The sequence below is a fragment of the Astatotilapia calliptera genome, chromosome 6 (genome assembly GCF_900246225.1).
Source record: "Astatotilapia calliptera chromosome 6, fAstCal1.2, whole genome shotgun sequence".
In the NCBI taxonomy this organism is placed as follows: Eukaryota; Metazoa; Chordata; class Actinopteri; order Cichliformes; family Cichlidae; genus Astatotilapia; species Astatotilapia calliptera.
Genome location: NC_039307.1, coordinates 23359928 through 23381652, shown reverse-complemented (window position 1 = coordinate 23381652; position 21725 = coordinate 23359928). Strand labels below are relative to the sequence as shown.

Genomic DNA, 21725 nt, shown 5'->3' with positions numbered 1-21725 from the left:
ACTTTTCTACATTAGCAGGCTGACAAGTTCAGACCCTGTGAGGGTGATGACACTAGAAAACATTTTGCTTACACTTTGTGTATGCCACTAGAGGTTGCTAAACTTTAAAATACCAGCATGTTGTTACTTGGAGAGGACAGTACAGATATCACATGGGTGAGTTAGCGGGGCGAGGTCCCTCTAATATTTGATTGAAAGTATTTAGGCATTTTGTAAATACAGCTCAAATCAGTAAAGTCGAACATCTAGAGCTGCGTAAATTCATAAAGTGGCGAGTGTTACGCTAAGCGTTACTTAATATTAAAGTTACGCTTTCTAATTCCTATTTTTCTTTCTCTTTGACTAAAAGCACGTTCCTCAGCCTGAGAGATTTTTTAAAAACAGCTTCAGAACCAAGGACATAAAAGGACACTCTACCAGTAGACTTAAGACAATCTTTTATTACCAGGCTTTACCTCAAGTTGTTTATTGTAAATGCAAATATAATCAAATACACAGCTGAGCTCCTTTAACACAAAAAAAAGAAGAGTTTATCACATCTGATATCAATGTGATTTTTTTCATGCTACACTTTTAAGCAATAAAAATGCAGGAATGTAACACAAACACGAACACAAATTAAAACGTATATATGCAAACTGACATTTAACTTTCTTTAAATTTGTCAGGTTTGATAAAGGTGCAGCCCATGCAGAGCAGACAGGTCTCAGGGCAAGAAAAGGACACATGACATGGTTGACTCATTCAACAGACAGTTACCTGCTTTGTTCTCACCTGAACCCAAATGGAAATGACTCAGACTTTGCACTAGAGAGGGGCAGGGTAAAATCAGTTCAAATGCTGATTTACCTCAGTTGAATATTTCCATTCTTACAAACAGGTCTTTCTGAGCAATGTCTAGAAAAGTTTAGGGTTGCAGTGCAGGTACATCAACGCTGTGTTTTCAACTGTTCTACTCTGATTTTCAGGTGTAAATCACACCTGCTGCAGAAGTAGGATTTATATGCTGCTGACATTAAGTAATACACCAAACCCCAATCACCAGTTTAATATTTCTGAGTAAAATATTCTCTGAAAATGTCTGGTAGAATTGAAAAGAATCGAAATGAGCCTTTCTAAATCAATTAATGTAACAGAACTAGTACGTAACTGTCATTCAGCACTCTCTTAATGATTTTTTGATGGTCCATCATGAAGACGTACTAAGACGTTGCTAAGCTGAAATATGGTGCAAAGACACCCACTAGTCAACAAAATGCTCACATGAAAACATTTATTTCATGTTGCACGTGCTGCAAAACCTACACAAACAATCCACACCGCCACAGTCTGACGCTTCTTAGTAAGATGTTTATTTTCTTTCTTTTTTCTTTTTTTTTTCAGCTCTAACGTCATTCTCCCGTTCCCCACCCCACCCCCAACCACAAATGATGCACTCCCCCGTCTCTCACTCTCTTATTGTGACATCAGTCAATGAGCTGGAAGAAGGAAGCGATGCAAAGAGGCTGCTGGAGCGCCATCTCGCTTCCATCCCCTACTCTACCTCTCTTTCATTTGTATCTGTGTGTGTGTGTGTGTGTGTGTGTGTGTGTGTGTGTGTGTGTGTGTGTGTGTGTGTGTGTGTGTGTGTGTGTGTGTGTGTGTGTGTGTGTGTGTGTCTGCTTGTTCACGCGTGTGCGTGCACTCTTGTACACTCGCACAATAGTCTCTTAAGGCTTTTGGAGGATGCTGTATGAGAGCGTGAGGTGCTTTCCCGTGGCTGTCCTTCAATTCCCCACTTACCTCTCAGAAGAGCTCTCTGCTTCTGCACTGCCCATGTCACAGCCATTGTCCCTAATTAGGGATTCAGGACCCAAGCCCATTCAATTAATGTGCAGCAAAGCGCCACAGACTCACCCCACTCTTCACCCTTTCACCCCCTCCCCGTAGCCCTGAAAAGCCCTTTCTAACCTCGTCTGCAGTAGCGCCATTAGATGGACTGAGGTAAGAGGAATTAGTTAGGAAAGGAATTAGTGTTGAGAGCAAGGGAATTATTTTTAGTAAATTGTAGTTATCAATCTGGAGCTAATTTGGCAAAAAGACCTTAGTTGCAAGATGCTGAAAATAAACAGCCCGACACACGTGTATTTAAACCTGAAGAGAACACTGAAGTCAATACTGCGACTTCATAATGCAGCCAGTTCTGAGTGAGACAACCCAAAGCAACCATGTTAAAAATGCTTAAAGACAAATGGTCTCAGGCTCATTCAGTTCAAGTGCATGGACTGATAGTGAAAATGCGGACAGGGTGATGAAAATGACAAACTATCTGCAACTACAGTTTCATCATCATTCACCTTCCAGCAAAGTACTTAACCCCCATCTGCTTTGACGGAGCAGCTCATTGACAGACTGTCGTCCTGTTTACGGGGCCGTCGCACTGTGGCTAGCTTTAAAATTACGAGGACAACTAAACCGACAAAGGAGCACAAGAAAAGTTTTCCTGGAGCCTATTTAGGAAAGTATTATTGTTATATTGTTACTAGTGTTTGTAGCAGCAAGAGGTCCAAAAATGTAGTAAACTATTAATTTAACATTATCCCGCCCATCTTAGTGAAATAAGTCCATGTATCAGGTGAGTTTTTACCAAATCACTGTTTTTTTACACTCTAATAATCTTTCTATGGCTGAATACTAGCACTAGCTATTCTAGTGCCTCTGTGGGGCTGTACTTTGGCACAATGGTACTAAACATCAACTTTTATAATTAGCTCAAAGATTGATGAAAATGTTATTGGTTTTGCAAACATCTGCTCACAAAAAAGATTTGTGATTAAAACCCAACACACGTAATTAAAAATGTACAGACAGCCTGCCCAGTGTGTGTATGTACATTGTGTTACTGCTGGACTCTGGATGTTTGTTGTGGTTGGTCAGCTATGCCCTCACTTGCGCATCTTCACTGTTGTGCGTGTTTCCAAACTGAAAACACACAAAAAAAAAGACTGTTGTCATTTTTCCCTGGTACAGTGAATAAAAAGGCCACATACAGTAAGAAACAAGGCAGCTTATGAAACTACTTGCTGTCGCTTTGAAAGAAAAACACTGTCCCGTTGTTTTTTGATGTATGATTTTAGCAGCAAATATGACATTACAAATTGTCATATTTTCCAATTTGTAATGCCCCAATTGGGTTTTGGACCACAGACAGGACTTAACAGTAGCTGAGCTCTTTGACTAGAGAGCAGTGTTGTTGTAATACATGCTGAATGTGCAATTTACCCCTACCATGGCTTTTGAACCATATGCTAACCAAACCAACCTTCATCCCTTTGTGGTGATGCATTGCCCACATTTATATTTGTGCAGGCTATGTCGACGGGACATGTAGTTACATTCTTAGAGAGGTGCATGTCGGGTTACAGCGTAGACTACGGTGTAGGATTTCAGATGTGTTTTCAGTTAAAATGTGCCTACAGGGTAGATGTAGCACAGATCTAAATCCCCAGTGTGCCAGAGGACAAAGTATCCATGATTTCCCAAAAAACTTTGTCTCATCAGTTCACAGGAGCTGTCCAAACCTTTATCCCATGTTTGTTTTTGTAACGTATGGATGCATTGACAAATTGCATTAACAGACAGGGGTTCTGTTCCTGAGTCTTTGCAGGAATTTTCATTATTAGTGAAAGAGGATGAAGTTCTTTCTTCTGGGAGGAGTTGCTGGTTTTTTATTGTTTGTTTGTTTTTATGCTACACTACACATAGAAAAAAGGCTAAAGGGGTATTGAGTGCATTAAAATGTGTTGCCAATGAGTTCTTACCAACCTTCAGTATGCAACTAATGGGGAGTGCAAGTGTGTTGTCTTTGGACAATTTTGCACCAAATCTTATGGTCATCCATCCATCAGTTTCTTCTAAACATAAAATTGTTAAGCACTTGATCGTATGAGAGGAAAAGCTGGGGCGATTACCATATTTATTAAACTCTCGCAATTCATCCAAGAGTACTCAGCGATCTCCCAAAAAGAAAGGAAATCCCCCACCAGGATAAAAAAGATGTAACGGGTATAACAGTACATGTAGTAAACCAAGGCCCTAAAAACTCTATGCTTGATCTAACCAAACATGTATACATCTGTGGCCACAGTGTCCCTGAGTCTGTGTGGACACCTCCAGCAGTGTGATACTGATCTTTCTTCTGTGTGAAATGATTCAATTACTTACACTCACCCAGACAGGAAATTAGGGATTTTATGTATGAAGTGTTTTGCAGGGGTAGAGGTGTGAAAAGGCTTCTTAATGAAGCGGATTTGCCTGGGTTCATAAAGAAGATATCTAAGGAATGGGAGAAATACTGCTTCCTGAACCATAGACCCTCAGGCAACATGTAAAAACACATACAAATAATTGCACCGAAAACAGGCAGACGAATATCTCAGGCATATAAACACGAATGCATTATGCTCTGGTTTGCAGTGGAGCTGAGCAGAAACCTAGAGAATGGCTTTGTGTTTGACACCATTTTTTCCAGGGTTTGCCAGATATTGGAAGTGTGTGGAGAGCAAGACGGAGGAACACTGGAAATCTGATTGTTAACACATACATCATCATCTGCACTCTGGGCCAACCCATTCTCATCCAAGCACATTAAACGCTGCCTTTATGTCAGCTGCAAATGGCATCGCAGCTCATCGTGCCCTTCTGGAGTCTCAAGTCTGCAGCCTATGTTTTTAGGTGCTATTGTGACCAAACGGTGGAGAAACAGGCAAGCTGGGATAAACAATGGTTAACCTCAGAGTTAGCCTTATGATCTATGGGTCACCTGATCTACCCAGCAAGCTAAACCAGCAGCCACTATGATGTAAATTTAAGAAAGAACCATAGGTCCGCTGTTATATGTATTCAGGCTGAACTTTGATGGGAAAAATGTATAATATTCCTTTGTTTGACAATTTTATCTCTCATGAAAAAAAATGTGAAAATTCCCAGCATTTTTAGATGACACAAATTTTAAATCGCTCCAGCTAAGCCACTGGGAAGGGTTTGTATGTAACAGCAGTAACGCTGAAAGAAAATAAAGAATATAAAGATCCATTAGAGTCAGAACGGCTGCTTCAAGGCTTTTCTGTAAGTTTCAACATCACATATGTATCTAAAACCTATTTTGCCTGATCCACACCTAAGACGCACATCTTTTGACAGAGTTTTGTTAGCTTCTAAGCAACTCATTTTGAAACGAAATAATAATTCAAACCTTCGTTGTTAGGTTATTTTTAGTTCCACTGGCACAAACAACAATGTCTGTCCTCCTCTGGTGTAGATCTTCATCGACTATTCAGCAACAGATTGCAAAACGTAGCTATTCTTTAAGGGCTAATAAGTGCTTTTCAGATTTCTCGTCCATAACATTTGAACAGTTCCAGCAGAAAATGAAATTATTTTATACTGTATGTCTGTAGTGGGGACAAAAATGGTGTACATAAAGATTTTGCAGTCATAAACTAGGGGATTGACTCAAACATAAAAATCACAGAGGAAAGTTCAAAATCAATATATTTACAGTGCTGCGAAAAACTATTTCTTGCGTTTTTTCACATTTGTCACACCTACACGTTTCATGGCTTCTGGGCGTGAACCACAACCGTGTTTGATTTTATTCTAAATGCAACCGGATTTAAGCCTTTGAAATCTTACGTTTTTGTCTTCTTAATCTACAGAATATCTTCCCAAAAGTCATCAGTGTTTTGTGGGGAATGTGAGACGAGCTTTTGTTCTTTTTGGTCAGCAGTGGTTTTCTCCTTGAACTCTCCCATGGATGCCTTTTTGCTAGGTCTCTTTCTTTGTGTTGAATCATGAACTGTAAACTTAAATGAGATAAGTGACACATGCAGTTCTTTAGATGTTTTTCTGGGGTCTTTTGTGACCTCCTGGATGAGTGATTGAGTAATTCTAGTACGTCGGCCAGTCCTGGGAAGGTTCCCCACTGCTCCAAGTTTTCTCCATTTGTGGATAATGACCCTTACTGTGGTTCATTGAAGTCTCAGAGCCTTAGAAGTGGTTTTGTAACCTTTTACAGACAGATAGATGTCATTGACTTTGTTTCTCAGCTGTTCCTTCGAATTGCAGCCTGATATATTGTTTTTGAGATATTTTAGTCTGCTTCTCTTTGTCAAACAGCTTCTATTTAAGTGATTTCTTGAATCAACAGGTCTGGCAGTAATCAGACCTGGGCGGGGTTAGTGAAAATGGTAAATCACAGTTAATTCATGATTTAACAAGGGGGAGCAGTTACTTTTTCACACCGGATATGGTCGATTAGGATAATGTTTTCCCTAAACAATTGAAATAATTTAAAAACTACATGTTATATTTACTCGGGTTACCATCTTTTAATAATTTGTTTGATGATCTGAAATATGTAAGCGACAAATATGGAAAAAACTAAGAAATCAGGAAGGGCGCAAATATTTTTTCACGGCACTGTACCTGCACGTGATAACTAATTTACAACATCGGGCTTGTGGGTGTAACTCACATTCATGCTTTGGAGGCACACTTCATGCATGAGATGTCGGTTAGTGCACTAAACACTGCAGGCCAGGAGCATTAAATACTTACTGACGAGTATTTAATATTTAAAGGCAAACAGAAACACAAAAGTTATGTAAAAAAAAAAAAAAGCTGAAAAATAATGTTAGATGCTTAGATTTGATACTAGGTTCAAATTGTCAAAAAAATGTTTACTTTGAATACCAGATCTGAAATGTCCATTGGTGTACTGCAAGGTATAAAATATGAGAAAAACAACCTTTAACAAAAAGCGGTCTGCCTAATTTTGACAGTGAAATGCTGCAAATGAAACATGGCTGAACAATCACTGCAGCTGCTCAGCTTTTTTTTTTGTATTTCCACCACAACTAGTGGAGGGTAATAGCTCTCGTCTAAGTGGAATATATTTATCCTTCACAAATGTCAAACTGTTGTTGCCACAGCATCGTTGCTACAACAGCAACGGCGTGTGGCAAGCGATTGCCACATGGGCATATCACACAAACACACAGCTGCACAGGCACACACACATACGCACACACGCACACGTATAACACACCTGTAAACATATACCGTGTGCTGGTATGTCAGCAACTGTCTCCTCCTCTCATCACATCCATAATACACATTTTCCTTCTGCTCCCTCCTCTTCCACACCCCACCCTCCCATCCATCCACACAGCCTCCCCTGATGTTGTGGCCTGCCCGTGACAGTAATTGAGGGAAGCTGGCTGGAACAGAGTGGGGAGGGTGGGGGGCGAAAGGGGAAGGATGGGAGGAGAGAGAGATGAAAAGAGGAAGGGAGGGGGAAACCATTCATCTGAGACCCATGGATGTGGAATGGCATATTACCGGTCTAATGTGTAATTAGATAGATAGGGAATAAGGTCAGTGTGCTCTGAGAGGGGGTAATAGTCGTTGGCACAGTGCCATCTAGTGGTGCAATAATAAATGGGAAGCCTAATCCTCAGGTGGACAGTTGTGGAATAAATAGGGATCAAATTAGAAGTTAACGATGATTTATGGGATATTCTTCACCGCCTGCGAGTGGAATTTCTCATGTGATTGTTTCCCATTGGCACTTCCTGCGGTATAGCTGTCACATTTACCGCCAGACAATCGGGCATTTGTTCATTGTCATCGCGTGGTTTCTGAGCTGATATGGCCACCTGATTTTAATGATTTTCCTGCTGACTGCTTATAATTTACAACATTTCAATTAGGAAATTAGATACTTCCGTTTACCACAGACGGCAGGAGACACAGATAGATGCCACACACACATACATAGTGTCTCTTAAAGCTCGTTTTCACGTGTTTGCTGTATTGTGATCGTACCTCCTGAACAGAGATACCGGCCTTCACTCTTTGCATCCATATGACAGGTGGTTTGTCCAGACCTCTTGGAGCCAGGCAGATCACATGACAGGAAGCTGTTAAAGCTGTTGGGCCTGTGATAAACAGAATTACTCCCACCCTGCGGGCAGGCAAATAATCTCTCAGGGCATTTACTGTAAATCTACAGGTATGTGTTAATGTATAAACAAAGCTTGTGTTTTGCTAACGTCATGGTGTGTACCCATGGAAATTATTTATTGGTGCATATGAAGGAAGTACACGTTAGTGTGGACAGTGTTTGTTCACATTTCATCAGACACCACAGCTAAATAAAAAACATATTTTACATTTAATTGTCACAGACTGGCAACTTATCCAAGTCATCCAGTGACAGATGGAATAAGCTCAACAAGTGGTTAAGAAACTGGATGGATGACTATGAGCACATATTACAAATTTCAATCAATAGTCCATAAAGGCCCTAATTCTATTAAGCTATAATTCTGCAAAGCCTGTCTGACAGACTTTGTTCTGTGCACATTTGCACTTTCCAAATCCAGCTCTAGCACGCATAAAGCCTGCCTAACTTGCACAAAAACGGCTTTAATCATTACTTTTAATGAGTTTAAGCAAGCTCCTGTACTGTGGGGCCTGCTTCATACAAGTGAGAGAGAGAATAGAGACATTGTCATTTCTCATTAAATGGTTTAGCTTCTCTTGTGATACACATTTTCAGCAGGGATAATGTGTAATGCGTGTGTGCATTGTTAGACTATTGATGGGCATTTTTCACTGTGTTTTCGACCTTTTCATAGAATATATGTACAACTGGAAAGAATAACAATATCTGAATAGAAAAAAAAACAATTATTAGCCTCTCCCCAATCCACCACCCCTGAGTGTCTGCAGTTTTTTGTTCTTACCAACACTAAAAGAAGGAAAACAAGAGGTACCAAAACTGGACTGCTGGTTAGCCTGCTGTCTAAACACAACCAAATCAAAATGCTCAGGATATTCACTATAACATACAAAAGTGTGAGTGTGTGTGTGTGTGTGTGTGTGTGTGTGTGTGTGTGTGTGTGTGTGTGTGTGTGTGTGTGTGTGTGTGTGTCCACACCCTCCTCTATCGTTCTATTACATGGGCCAGTGACTGCGGCATCTCTCCAGTTTCACCCCTCTGCTCTCCCAGACGTCTCATATTGCCCGGAGGGATGGTGATGATGTGGGAGGCGGGGGAGGGAGAAAGGGTGGGTGACTACACACATTATCTGTCTGAGAAGAGCTCAAACCGCACTGCCGTAGCCTCTATCTCCTCTCTGCTGACTTCAACATCTAACATTTGGGCCCAGTAATCTCGCGTTGCTTTTGTTCACGCCGCAGCGTGAATTGTTCGTTTTGGTGGCCGATAAATCGATTATTCGCCGAGACAAGATGAGTGAGGAGGCACCTCTGAGCAACATGACAGATTTAGAAAATAGGCTTTCATAGCCACATGAGACTGGTTTCATTAGTGCATTTTACTTTTCCTAGACACCACTTGCCATTTTATTAGGTACACACGTTTGATTCATTTTTATATACGTAGCGCCAAATCACCACAGCAGCAGTCTCATCAACACAATTATCTAAGCAGCCAATCATACTGAAGCAACTCGTTGCATTTAGACATGCAGACACGGTCAAGGCAACTTGATGAAGAACTTGGAAAGAAAAGCGATTTAAGTGACTCTCAATGTGATGTGGTTGTTGGTGCTAGACATGCCAGAAAACAGCACAATCATCTCTAGAGTTTACAGCAAATGGTCTGAAAACTGAAAAAAATCTCCAGCGAGCAGCAGTTTTCTTGTTGATGCCGGAGGTTAGAGGAGAATGGCCAGACTGCTTCAACCTGATAAGAGGTCAACAACTTCTCTCAGTACTTGGTACAACCGAGGTATGCAGAAGAGCATCTCTGAATGCAGATGAGCAGCAAAGAACCACACTGGCTTCCACTCCAAACTTCACTTCCTTGCATTATTGACTGAGGATGTGGTGGTGCAATGGTGTGCAGGACATTTTCTTGGCAGACTTCGGGTGCCATATAATCGCATGTGCATTGCTTAAACACCCAAGTATTGTTGCTGACCATATCCATCCAAGGGCGCCCATCTTCTGATGCCTGCTTCCAGCATGACAAAACACCACATCACAAAGTTCAAATTATCTCAAACTGGTTTTCCGAACACGGCACTGAGTTGACTGTACTCAGAGACAATAGTGAAGTGATTTATCTTCCAGAAAGATCAATTAGATAATCAGCAGCCTAGAAGCATGGCTGGTCCTCGAGGCAGACTGTGCACAGCAAAAACCAGTGCACTTTTCACCATCCAATGACCTTTTCAGAGCTCAACTGAGCACCTTCACTGTAAATGAGTGTCACTATTCTGCCCCCTAGTGACAAAATGTTTTAAAAAATCCTCAGTCAACTATAATAGTGAAAGGGTAATCTAAGGTTGGCTGATTGTAAAATAATGACCATAAAAGATAATTGGCATTTAAAATGCAATAACTGTTACTAAGGACACTACATACTCATCTAAATAGTTATCTCTTATCGTAAAGCAAAGGTCATGAAAAGTACGAGTGATTGCACCCTTGAATCCTAGGACTGGTTTATCATGTGACGCTACTTTTTTTAGAGCGATAGGTTTCTCTTTCGGTTCATCTTACAAGTCACCCTTGCACAAAAAAGCAGGAGACTATTTTTTTTTAACTGTGTGTTTATTGAGTTTTAAACTTTACACTGACACCAAAATTAAACAAACAAACAAATAACCAAAACAACAACAGTGGATTGCATTCAGTTTCAGTGGTGAAGATCTTATCCAGTTCACACTTTATGAGGAACCAGAATTGTTGTATTTTGCGGCAGGACCATAGACAGTGCGTGAGGTTGCCCACCTCTATTTTACATTTAGGGCACAGCAGAGAAAGGTCTGAATTGTATTTATGGCGTTGAGAAGGTGATATGTGAGCTCTGTGTAGGATTTTAATTTGGATTGCCTTAACTTTATTACAGACGCTCAGAGATTTAGCATTCTCCCAAACTTTGTCCCATACCTCGTCACTGATCTCTATATTTAATTCCTTTTCCCAAGTCCTCTTCAAATTGGTTGTGTCAGTGACCCCAAATTCTGTTAACAGGCCATAACAAATTTTTATAGAAGTTGAAATATCTGCTTTTCACATTTAGAGACAGTTTGATTAGTGAGTATTGTTGTGAGTGGTCCCTCACTTGTAAATATCTAAAGAAGTCATGCCTATGAATGTTGTATTTATAGATTAGCTAAGCAGGAGACTATTAATACTCCCCACCATCACTGCTCATTTATTCAGCTGTTTAATTATGAGGTAAATCAATACCTACACTATTCATGTCTGGCATATTTATCTTAAATCGTGTTTATTCATGGTGTCTGTAAACCGAATATATTCACTTCCTCCGTGTCTGATATCATTTTTAGGTAATGGTTCAGCCTTAATCAAACCATGCTCTATCTCCACTGACTAAACGCCTCCGCAAACACACAGGAAGTGAGCACAGGGAACTAGATTTCTTGGAGAAAGCGTGGACAAAAATCTGAGACAGAGATATGTTTACTTCACACTCATTGCTTATGGACGAATGAAGAGTACAGTAGAAATCCTGATGGAGGGTTAAACACTGGGTGGAGACAGCTGCCTAACACACCCTTGCCACAGAGCAAACACCTTTACTGGACCCCACCTTTTAACAAAGCTATTATCTCATTACGCTTTAATCTGGGAATGCAGAAATAAGCAAGGGTGTTCCTAGAGGGAGTTTGGGAAGTGCAAATAATAATTACCTGAAAACCACATAATTTCCACATAATTATTGTCACATATTTTCCTCCCCCAAACTTCCCTCTTCATAAAATTTCTCGCAGCTTTCCCTGAATCTTCGTGGATCTCCATTTTATATAAATATGACACATTTCCATAAAGCTGCCTCTGAGCCAAACATGCAGTCACTCAGGCCACCCACACAACTCTGAGAGCGGACATGACTATCTTTGGCAGGAACTCATTGAGGGGAAGGGTTGATGTAACGGTATACAAAAAACCTCAAGATGCTTTTACTTCTGTGGGACTGTGGTAGAAAATCCAAATTCTGAGTTTGGAAAAACCTCTGACAAAAATTAGGAAAACCTTTTTTTGTCTTTTTCTTCTTTTTTTAATTTTTACCATGTTGTATACTAGTTATAAGACTAACAAAACTTGCTGGGAACATTTGAGTAGATTTTTTTAAAAGGTCACATCAAGCCTGTATCCTTTTCTGTTTACATAATTACATTGCGCAGGAGTGTGTCCTAAAATTAACTTTAGAAAAGCCTGCAAAGATGCCACAACTAAGTGTGTGGCATTTTTCGGCATTATTGAAAAAAAACACACACAAAAAAAATTAAAGAGCTACAACCTTAGCCTCACAAAAACAACACTTTTATTATTATTATATTGATGAAACATTAGAAAGAGCTCGTCGACGTGCTTCCACCAGGTTATAAAGAGTTCATAAAGCCATTGGTTTCGTTTGTGTAAGCATATCTTCAGGTGCTGCCAGTAATCACTGTCATAATAAGGGGGAATGATGTCACCTTTCTTGTTAATCACTAACCAACAATGGAAGCAATGCTGCCTTTATTACTCCCTCAAGTCCAAATCTGGAGAAACACACATCTATGAGCAGACTATGCAGAACATTTCAATATCTCCAGTATCAGTGCACAATTGACTCCTTGTTAGAGTAGTCGACTGTTTAAACATTGTAAAAGAACCACATGTTAGCCTTCTGACAGTCAATATGGCTTCTCACACTTACCATGTCTCTATCTATTTCAGCATTATTATTAGGGTGGCCCAGCGGCTCGGTGCAGTCGTACATATGTGGGCGGGTGGCTGCTCAGTATGTGTGTGACTGGCACAATGAGAAAATGTCAGTGGAAGGAAATCCTTCCCTCTCTTCACGCTCTACTCTCAATCTGGAGTCCCTGAAAACTGGCGACCTTACATGCCTCTAACAAACAGTCTGATACCGTGTGTGTGTGTGTGTGTGTGTGTGTGTGTGTGTGTGTGTGTGTGTGTGTGTGTGTGTGTGTGTGTGTGTGTGTGTGTGTGTGTGTGTGTGTGTGTGTGACGAAATAAGATCAAGGGTGGAGTGCTCTACCCACACTATTTGTTAAAACCATGAATTAATACCCACGTAAAACTTCAGGAGAATTTTGGATTAAAAAGATGCATTTAGAAGATTTTTAAACAAATTAACATCGGGAATAAATATATTGTGACACAGAAATGTAAGGCAACCAAGTCACTACGAGTGTATTATCTAGTATTTAAAGAGAAGACGGATAACCTTTTCTTTGTGCTTGACATTTGGAGCCTAACAATACTCATCTTGAGTAGTATAGAGAGCATCTCAATAAACTCCTATAAGCAAGAATGTCTGCAACTGTGTAGCGAACATAAACTCCCCTTTAAACAGCAAGAAACCTCCAGCAGATCCAGGCTCAGGCAGGGTGCAGCTATGTGCTGGGACCGGTCTCAGAGGGGAAAGACAAAAGAGCTACGAAGGACACAAACAACATGAAGGTAATGGCGTGCAATAGTAGCATATAAGCTCATTAAAGAGTGAAAGAGTGGGTAGCATTAGCCCTTAGCAGCATAACTAAGGGATGGTTTAGGGTCACATGATCCACTTTTAACTATAAGCTTTATTAAAAGGGAAACTTTTGAGGGGACTAGCTCAGGAGGGTGAGATACCAAACTCCAAGTTGTGTGCGAATGTTGGATAGAAAGCACCTATAAGTGCTTTCTATATAAGAGTTTATGTGATTGGGTGAATGAGGCATGTCATATAAAGTGCTTTTACTGCTCATGCAGAGTAGAAAAGTGCTATATAAGAACAAGCCCATTTTCAGTCTAATCTGAAAAATAAAGAGGGCGTCGGTCCCTTCAGCCTGAACCGAGAGCTGCTTCCATTGGCTCTGCCTCCAGTTCTCGTTTCGAAAACTATGGGAAGCATTTCTGGATTTTACTGGGAGTCAATCGGTGTAAGCTAGAACAACAAACACTGTATTATTTATTGTCCACAGTAGATGGTGAGTGTATCAGTGTCATTTTTAACCAACATAAACTAACTTTTCAAGCTGATTTACAAAAAGCTATTAAAGCATCACTCTAAACTGCCAAGTGTCCAACAATATATAGTAGAGGATAATTGTGTTATTTAGACCTGAACAGTTCACACTATGTATCAGAAATACAAAATAGTACTCCACAGGCAGATAACCGTGAGTATTTTCCACTCTTTATATATTAATCCATAAAATATATACTGGAGGCCTTTAAGTTTAGTAAGCATTAATATAATTAACTGTGCTCAACTAAATATATATCTAAATATATAAATGTACTGTATAATACAATATATGTATGAATTAAAACAAATCCTTGCAGATACAGCCGACTGAAAAAAAAGATCTAAAAGGAGTTTAATGTCTAGAATAGTGTTATTAGCTCACTGATGATGAATGAAGATGGTGATTAGTCAGCAAAAAAGACTGAAAGACTAACCAAATACGTATCTAATGAATGGATGACTTATAGAGTTGTTAAAAAAGTAACCTAAATACACAACAAAGCCTCCCTCTGTCTGGTTATTACTCCTCAGCTCGTGCACAGACTTCAAAGCAAAAACACAGACATAACAAGGACTTTATCAGCAATACAGTTTACTGAATTATGTGTGCTTAACCTTAGTCTCGGTTTTTGATGTGTCTTTGATGTCATGTGCGGTCTGCAAATATTGGGAGAAAGGCTGGATCAGCCGGTATGTCCTCTCTAGGTACACAAGTCACCGAGAAGTCACCGATCCAATGAAAGCCTGACAACAGTTTACATAAGAAATTAATTTTCAGGGACGTGCGAGAAAGAATTAAGTTACCAGTAACATCGAGATGATGCAATAAAGGGAAATAATTAGAAAGCCTGGTGGGTGGGCAGGGCAGGGATTCATCACAGCATGGCGAAATACCACAGATTGTGCAGAACTGCTTAGCAGCTATCAATAGAAGTGTGGTTTTAGGAAGAAAACACAGCTCCACGGTGTGCTGATGCCACTGGGTGGAGGCAAAATGAAGGTGGAATATAACTTTGTAAACATGCCTATGTGTGTTTGAAGAGGTTGACATAAAAGCATACTTTTTAAGTTGAACTGCTGAACTTGCTTTTTTTGCTTTGAGGAAGAATATAAACAGACCTAGATAAACAAGACAGGCCTGCCTCTGCAAACTAACGACGAGCAGCATCAGAATATTTATATTAAATTAATTAGCAGGCAGCCGAGACTCAGGTCAAAACAGACAATAGAAAAAAAAGGGGGATTTCAAACGAAGAGTCAGCAGGAGGTGATTTCATTCGCCGGGAATCAGAGCGAAGGTATTCCCCTTCTCGAGGACTGTGGTTAGGACGGCGGCAGGCACAGAGCAAAGTGCGAATGGTGAGAGATAAAAAACAAAAACTGAAGATCCGAATCGTTAAAAGGTTTTGTTCACATTCAGAAGCCATCGAGAGCAAACATCAAACGGAGCACAAAATTCCTAAACCGAGGAATATAACTTGGAAGAGGCTCTGTGGGAAACACCATATAGTTCTATGTATAATTAGCAGATTACAATGATGCCCACATCACTATTGACTGGTTTTCCCCCAAACTAAGTTGCTAAATTTACCTCTGAAAAGGAGGCCTTTCTTCTCAGAGCATTTTTCTGACCAGAAGGACATTCCAACTGCAGTGATGTCACAAAGTTAATCCCTACAAAGAAAAACCGCTGAACAAGACGTGTTTTGATGAATCGGTTTGTTATTATTATAAAGCTAACTTTAAATGCCCTTTTTCTTCCTTTTTTTTAAATAGTGACCTGTTTATTTTTTCATACTTTAAACTGGTGCATAAGCTGTTCAGTCACTGTGCCCTTTTCTTAAACCAAACACAGACACATATACACGAGTGCGTGCATACAGGGGACTTCCAGGCCAACACACCTACACCCACACTCAACGGTATTTAAACTAAGCAGTGACACACTGCATCCGTATGTCCTTGCTTTTACACTACATTATGTGCACCATAATTATTACTGTTTTTTAAAAAGAGAGAAGAAAATGCCCTACATACCAAACAGCTGCACAGTCATCCTCGGCAAACTACTACTTTTGAAAAGGAGAAAAAAAACCTGCAGCCAAAAATTAAAAAAGAAGCTTTTATTCAAGTGTTTATGCAAGTTTTTTGTTTTTACTATTTAAACTAACATGGTAACTGCTAACATGTGCAAAGGTTACAGCTTGGAAAATCCTTGCACATTATTGGAACCTAAGTTAACTCCTTACGCCACTATTGACCTTTCAGGTCTTGTGCAACAGGTCAGCCGGACGTGGTCAGTCGGTTACACTTCACAGGTTACTGTAATGTGTAAAGTACAGTTAAGAAAGATTTGCTGTCATTGGTTGGCTGTATTGCACTAACTAAAAATAATTTAAGTCCAATGTGAAGTCAGGCAGACTCAAAAAATGTCAAAACACCCCCAAATTAAAGTTTATGACTTCAGGGCTATTATAACGGAATGGTCAATAGTAACCACGACCATAAAAAAACATGAAACAATTGATTTGACTTTGTCCTTGAGCACAGTTTGGGTAAAGACCCATCAGTTGACTGCGTGTTTGTGTGAGCTTGATTGAATTCCGTCCAATCCTGAAGCGGAAGCCATTGTTGTAAAACGTGGAGGCACGTACAAAGGATGACCTCAGTTCAGCTGACTGAGCTAAAAATTGTCTTTAGGAATTTTTTCATCTATTAGCAGTCTAGTGTTGCCAAAGAATTCCATGTATCTTCAGCTTGAAATTCCCCATCATCCAAAAGGTCATTAAGAAATAGCCGTGAGGAGAAACTGTTGAAGTCATGACTGCATGCATTAAATATTTAAAGAACGGTTCCTTTTTAGTGTATATCTGGTGCACAGGGTCTACCTACTTTACTCAATGTCACCTCAATTCAAATATCAACCAAATATAGAATTTTCACAGAGAAGGCAAAATTGTGCTTGCAAAGTGTATGAGCCTGTTATAAAAATGAGAACTTTATTTCCTGTAAACTACCCAGCATACAGTGCACAAACATATAGGCAAAACACAACAGCCATGATATCAACAAATGTAATAATACTAAAAAGAGGCCAGTGTACTACATAATGAAATCACTTCAATAACTTAATGTAAAAAAAAAAGATTTAAAACAGACTCTTGTGGTCAAAAGGTAGGATACTTTCTTCTCCTGGTCTTGAGAGTGATCCCAGTCTTAGCTGAGAAATTCAAAATTTGGTATTCAATTTACATGCATTTTATTGCCCTGAGCTCTGCTTTGAAAGGCGTCTGGTTTCCTACATGACCACTTCAACTTTCTGTCTTAATTTGAGTGTGATAAATCAGCCTGAATGAAGCATTGCTCAACACACTTCATTCAAAGATTGAAACCAGGATTGAGCTGAAACAACTGTGACACACAATTTGGCAATTCAGTTGTTCTGCACACGACAAAGACGCCCACACCTCTTCTGAGCTCTGTTTTCAGGCAAAAGAAAAAATATAAACCCGGAAGGGAGACTCTTCAGTTGCGATTATGTGAGTATAAAGTGTACACAGCGACAAGGAAGTAAGACACTGGAGCTTAATGGGTTAAGCAGAGGTTTTTCACTGGAAAAGCGAAGTTTAAAACCCAAAGAAAGCTAAAATACTTTTCTTTACAGATGCCTGAATACTTACACACGTTAAATAAAGTGCCTTAAAGTAAGTCTGTCTTGTTGTTTTATTTCAATCTGAATGCAGCATCGCTCAAAACGATTCATCCAAAGAATGAAATCAGGAACTGCTTACTGCCCACATGTATGCTGACTAGCCATCATCCTAAAACTATTACTAATCATATTACTAACCATACGTCAAATCACAAGACTTGCTATGCGTGGCATGCTGCGAAAGCCAGTTTCAAAACTTTTTATTCCTAAGAAACTCAAAATAAGATGGTGAATGGCGTGACAACAGGCAGCAACACAGACCACACCTTCCCAGTTCAGGCTTCAAAAATCCTGGACATATGCTGTAGGTGTAGAAACTATATTTCAAGTCTAAACCCAGAATTATTTCAGCAAATAATGTGGTGTATTTTTTTTTTTTTTTTTTTTTTACAGAGAGGTGACGCTAACAATTAACATCATTTACAGAGGTTGTTTGTTTGTCTGTGTTTGCGTCTCCTCCATTATGGCCGTTCATATGCTGATCACAAGGTCAAGATTAAAAGTAAACCTGACCTTGAGGAGCATTGTCGTCTAAGGAAACAACTGCACATTGAGGTTCTCCCCTTTTAAGGAGAAATTTAAGATTATGCAGGTGAGGTGTGTGACACAGTACCCAGATCTGATTAGAGCAGGGGTGTCGAACTCCAGGCCTCGAGGGCCGGTGTCCTGCAGGTTTTAGATCTCACCCTGAACTGAATCAAATGATTCGTTTATTACCAAGCCTCTGGAGAACTTCAAGACATGTTGAGGAGGCAATTTAGCCATTTAAATCAGCTGTGTTGGATCAAGGACACATCTAAAACCTGCAGGACACCGGCCCTCGAGGCCTGGAGTTCGACACCTGTGGATTAGAGGTTATAAAAACATGGTTAGGTACAACGGACAGTGGCCAGGGGAAGATGGTGGCTGAGGAATGCATAATAAAGGATTATAGATTTTGTATTTCTAAAGGGTTAGAGGTTAGACGCCAGAAGGAAGTGGGGAGCAGTGAACAGCAGAGCAGCTTGGTTGAGTGAATGAACATGACGGGAAAGAGGTTATGAAAAAGATTTTGTCATCTGACAGGTAGAACAAGCCCAGATGTGGTAAAACTGGTTTAAAAATGAAGAAACACAGCATTGCAGTTTCACTATGACACCAGTTACCATTATGAAAAAAGCAAAGTTTAAACAATTACTTTTATCTGTTTTGGCTTAGATAATCAAATATATCAGACATAAGGAAACCATTAATTATACAGTTACTGCTGCTAGTCAATTACCATCGAGCTGTGGAACCTCAAGTCTCCTTTTCTCGGAGTATTGTCATCTATTTAATGTTATCTGAACACAGATTTCTACCCTAATGAAGATAATGTGATACTGAAAACTCTGGCACAGCTATAATATATAGATGGGTGAGACTGCTTAGTCATATTCTGTTTTTAATGCTCAAATGTGAACTGCACAAAGTAAGTCACAATATTGATTGGATATATTCACAGCCAGCTAGATTGATTTGCTTCTTAACATTACCATATTATAAATGGTCACCCTGAAAAAGCAGTAATTATGCAAAATGTCATTACTGCTTTATGTTGTAACTTTACATATAACTAGCAGCATAGTAGCAGTAATAAATTAACCTGCCCACTTTGTCACTAAATAGAAAATAGAAGTTTAAAAACTGCACTGGAGTAAAAACAGTAAAAAGTACAATATTTTTACACTGAAATGCTGTGAAAATATAAAGCAGCAGAACACTTACATTTAGCTAACTCGTAGACAAAATTATAAATAGGCCTTCCTCAAAGAGGATTCTACAGCACTACTTGATAAAAATGCAGCCTACCTAGTTACTTTAATCCGCTGCGTTTTTTAATTAAATCACGAAAAACTCCCAAACAATTCTGTTTAGTCGAGGTTTGTCACATTTGTCCGTAAAAGCTCATTTCCAGCATCCCCTCACAGTAAAAACCCGGTTAAGCACCGGGGGCAGGACGTGTTCTTTCAAACGAATTTTCTGAGGCGCATGCGCACAGTCGCACCACTGCAACGGCTCTGCAGTCACAGCTAGACGGTGACGTCACTCAATTCAAGCGATAGGCAAGCCCGGACACACACCGGTAGGCGATGAGCGGCGTTGCTGATTCGACCCAGGCAACCGGGGGATCCAAAAAAACTGTTGAGCCGGGGACGGTTGAAGACCACACCGTAGACCACACCAGCGAGGAGCCGGGACTATTCGACGGGTACCGTGTTGCGTTTAAGTGCCGTTTTTTGTTCCTCGTATAAGCATCACCGGGCTACCTGTCAGAGCAGCCTGACACGGAGCTTATCGCAGCAGGTTTTTATGGACGTGACAATGACTCTCCAGGATGAACTGACCACAGCCGCGGCGAAGGGAAACACGGCAGCGGTGGAGGCTCTTCTGGAGAGAGGGGCTCAAGTTAACGGGACGAACAGTTTTGGACGAACAGCTCTGCAGGTCAGTGCCGTCAGTAACAGCCCACTTTCTCCCACTTACACGGGTCTCATCAGGCGGGGTAACTCAAAGTTTCCAAATGGCAAACGCAGGCATAAATCCTTATTATTTCTATTATTTTTTACAACTATTAGCTATTAGAGATTTATACATGTCAGTAATAATAATAATAATCATTAAGAAAGAAAGAAACGACGGGTCTGAAAGTGACGCGCTTTGTTGTGTTTATGGAAGTCGCGTATTTTTATTGAGGAAAAGCAACAATCCCGGATCCCTTTGGTTTATTGTAAAAGCTGTAACGGCATCAATAGTGAAATGAAACTATAATATTGTTTCTTGCCTTTGGATTGGCCTAAAAAACTAGGCTGCATTGCAATATATGTGGCACAAAAATACTTTAACAATATAAAGCATCATAATATATTTTTACGCATTCTTTATATATATATACACACACACACACACACACACACACACACACACACACACACACATATATATTTGAATTCATGGCCCACATGTTGCGCTGATCGGTAGTGAAATGCCTCTTCAGTTGTTGCACTACAACAACTACAATAATCCATCTTATCTACATTCTTTGGAGCTTTTTAAAAAACCTGTCGCGTCAGTCACAGCAGGCCTGTTTTGGTTGGGTGTAGAAGACTCGGGTTCAAGTAAAATGAAAGTCAACACTAAAGTCAGCCGCATGATAATAAATACATGAATAAATAAACGCACAGGGTTAAGTGTCTGTGCAAATAGTGCAAAAATAATTAACTGGCGCTGTACTTGTGCTTAATGTGCGCCTATATTAGTGAGTGACGGTGGGCTTACATGAAATAGTTTTTGTGCTTCAGAGTAAAATAATCGGATTCAGTTAAATCGGTTAATATGATTCCCGGTCATGTTTTTTTGTGTGTGTGTAGGTAATGATGATGGGGAGCACGTCGGTGGCTCAGCTGTTACTCGAGCATGGAGCGAATTCCAACGTGGGGGACTCAAGCACCGGGGCAAGCCCGCTGCACGACGCTGCTCGGGCGGGCTTTCTGGACACTGTGCACCTTTTAGTGCAGCACCACGCAGACCCACAGGCCAGGGACAAGTTAAACCGTCTGCCTGTCGATTTAGCCAGACAGCACGGCCATAGAGATGTTGTTGATTTCCTGGAGAGTCTGCAAAATCCCTAACGCTGTGATGTCTTATTTTTATTTTTTTAACTCCTTGCAGCCGGTTCTGAAGGTGGACTTTGCAGAGCAGGGGCCTAAAAAGGCCTTCAGCCGAAATTACACACTTGAAGTTTTGCTGTAAAATGCAGTATTGCTCTTTATTTATTCACTTTCGGTGTGTATCATTATTTTATTTCTAACGAAATCAGGGTTGTCGATGGGTCTGTGTAAAAATGTAGGCCACATTTTCACACAACAACATCGCAACTTTTGTTAATTTAAGAATACGTTTTATGTTTTGTTTTATTTTTTGGGGGGG

General features: G+C 40.1%; 1 protein-coding gene across 1 annotated transcript; it reads left to right on the top strand.

Annotated features, from left to right (window-relative positions):
* The first annotated feature begins 19791 nt into the window (after positions 1-19791).
* Positions 19792-21721, top strand: cdkn2a/b (cyclin-dependent kinase inhibitor 2A/B (p15, inhibits CDK4)). The gene is made up of 3 exons (XM_026171202.1): positions 19792-20007; positions 20103-20243; positions 21167-21721. The coding sequence occupies exons 2-3, from the start codon at positions 20109-20111 to the stop codon at positions 21425-21427; spliced, it is 396 nt and encodes a 131-aa protein (XP_026026987.1). The 5' UTR covers positions 19792-20007; positions 20103-20108; the 3' UTR covers positions 21428-21721.
* Positions 21722-21725: the final 4 nt, after the last annotated feature.

What these genes read in the sequence shown, in the direction of transcription:
- cdkn2a/b (XM_026171202.1), top strand. Translation starts at nt 20,109, where the DNA reads ATGGACGTGACAATGACTCTCCAGGATGAACTGACCACAGCCGCGGCG. An exon ending in TTGGACGAACAGCTCTGCAG is followed by an intron (nt 20,244 to 21,166) that starts GTCAGTGCCGTC and finishes GTGTGTGTGTAG; the next exon opens with GTAATGATGATGGGGAGCAC.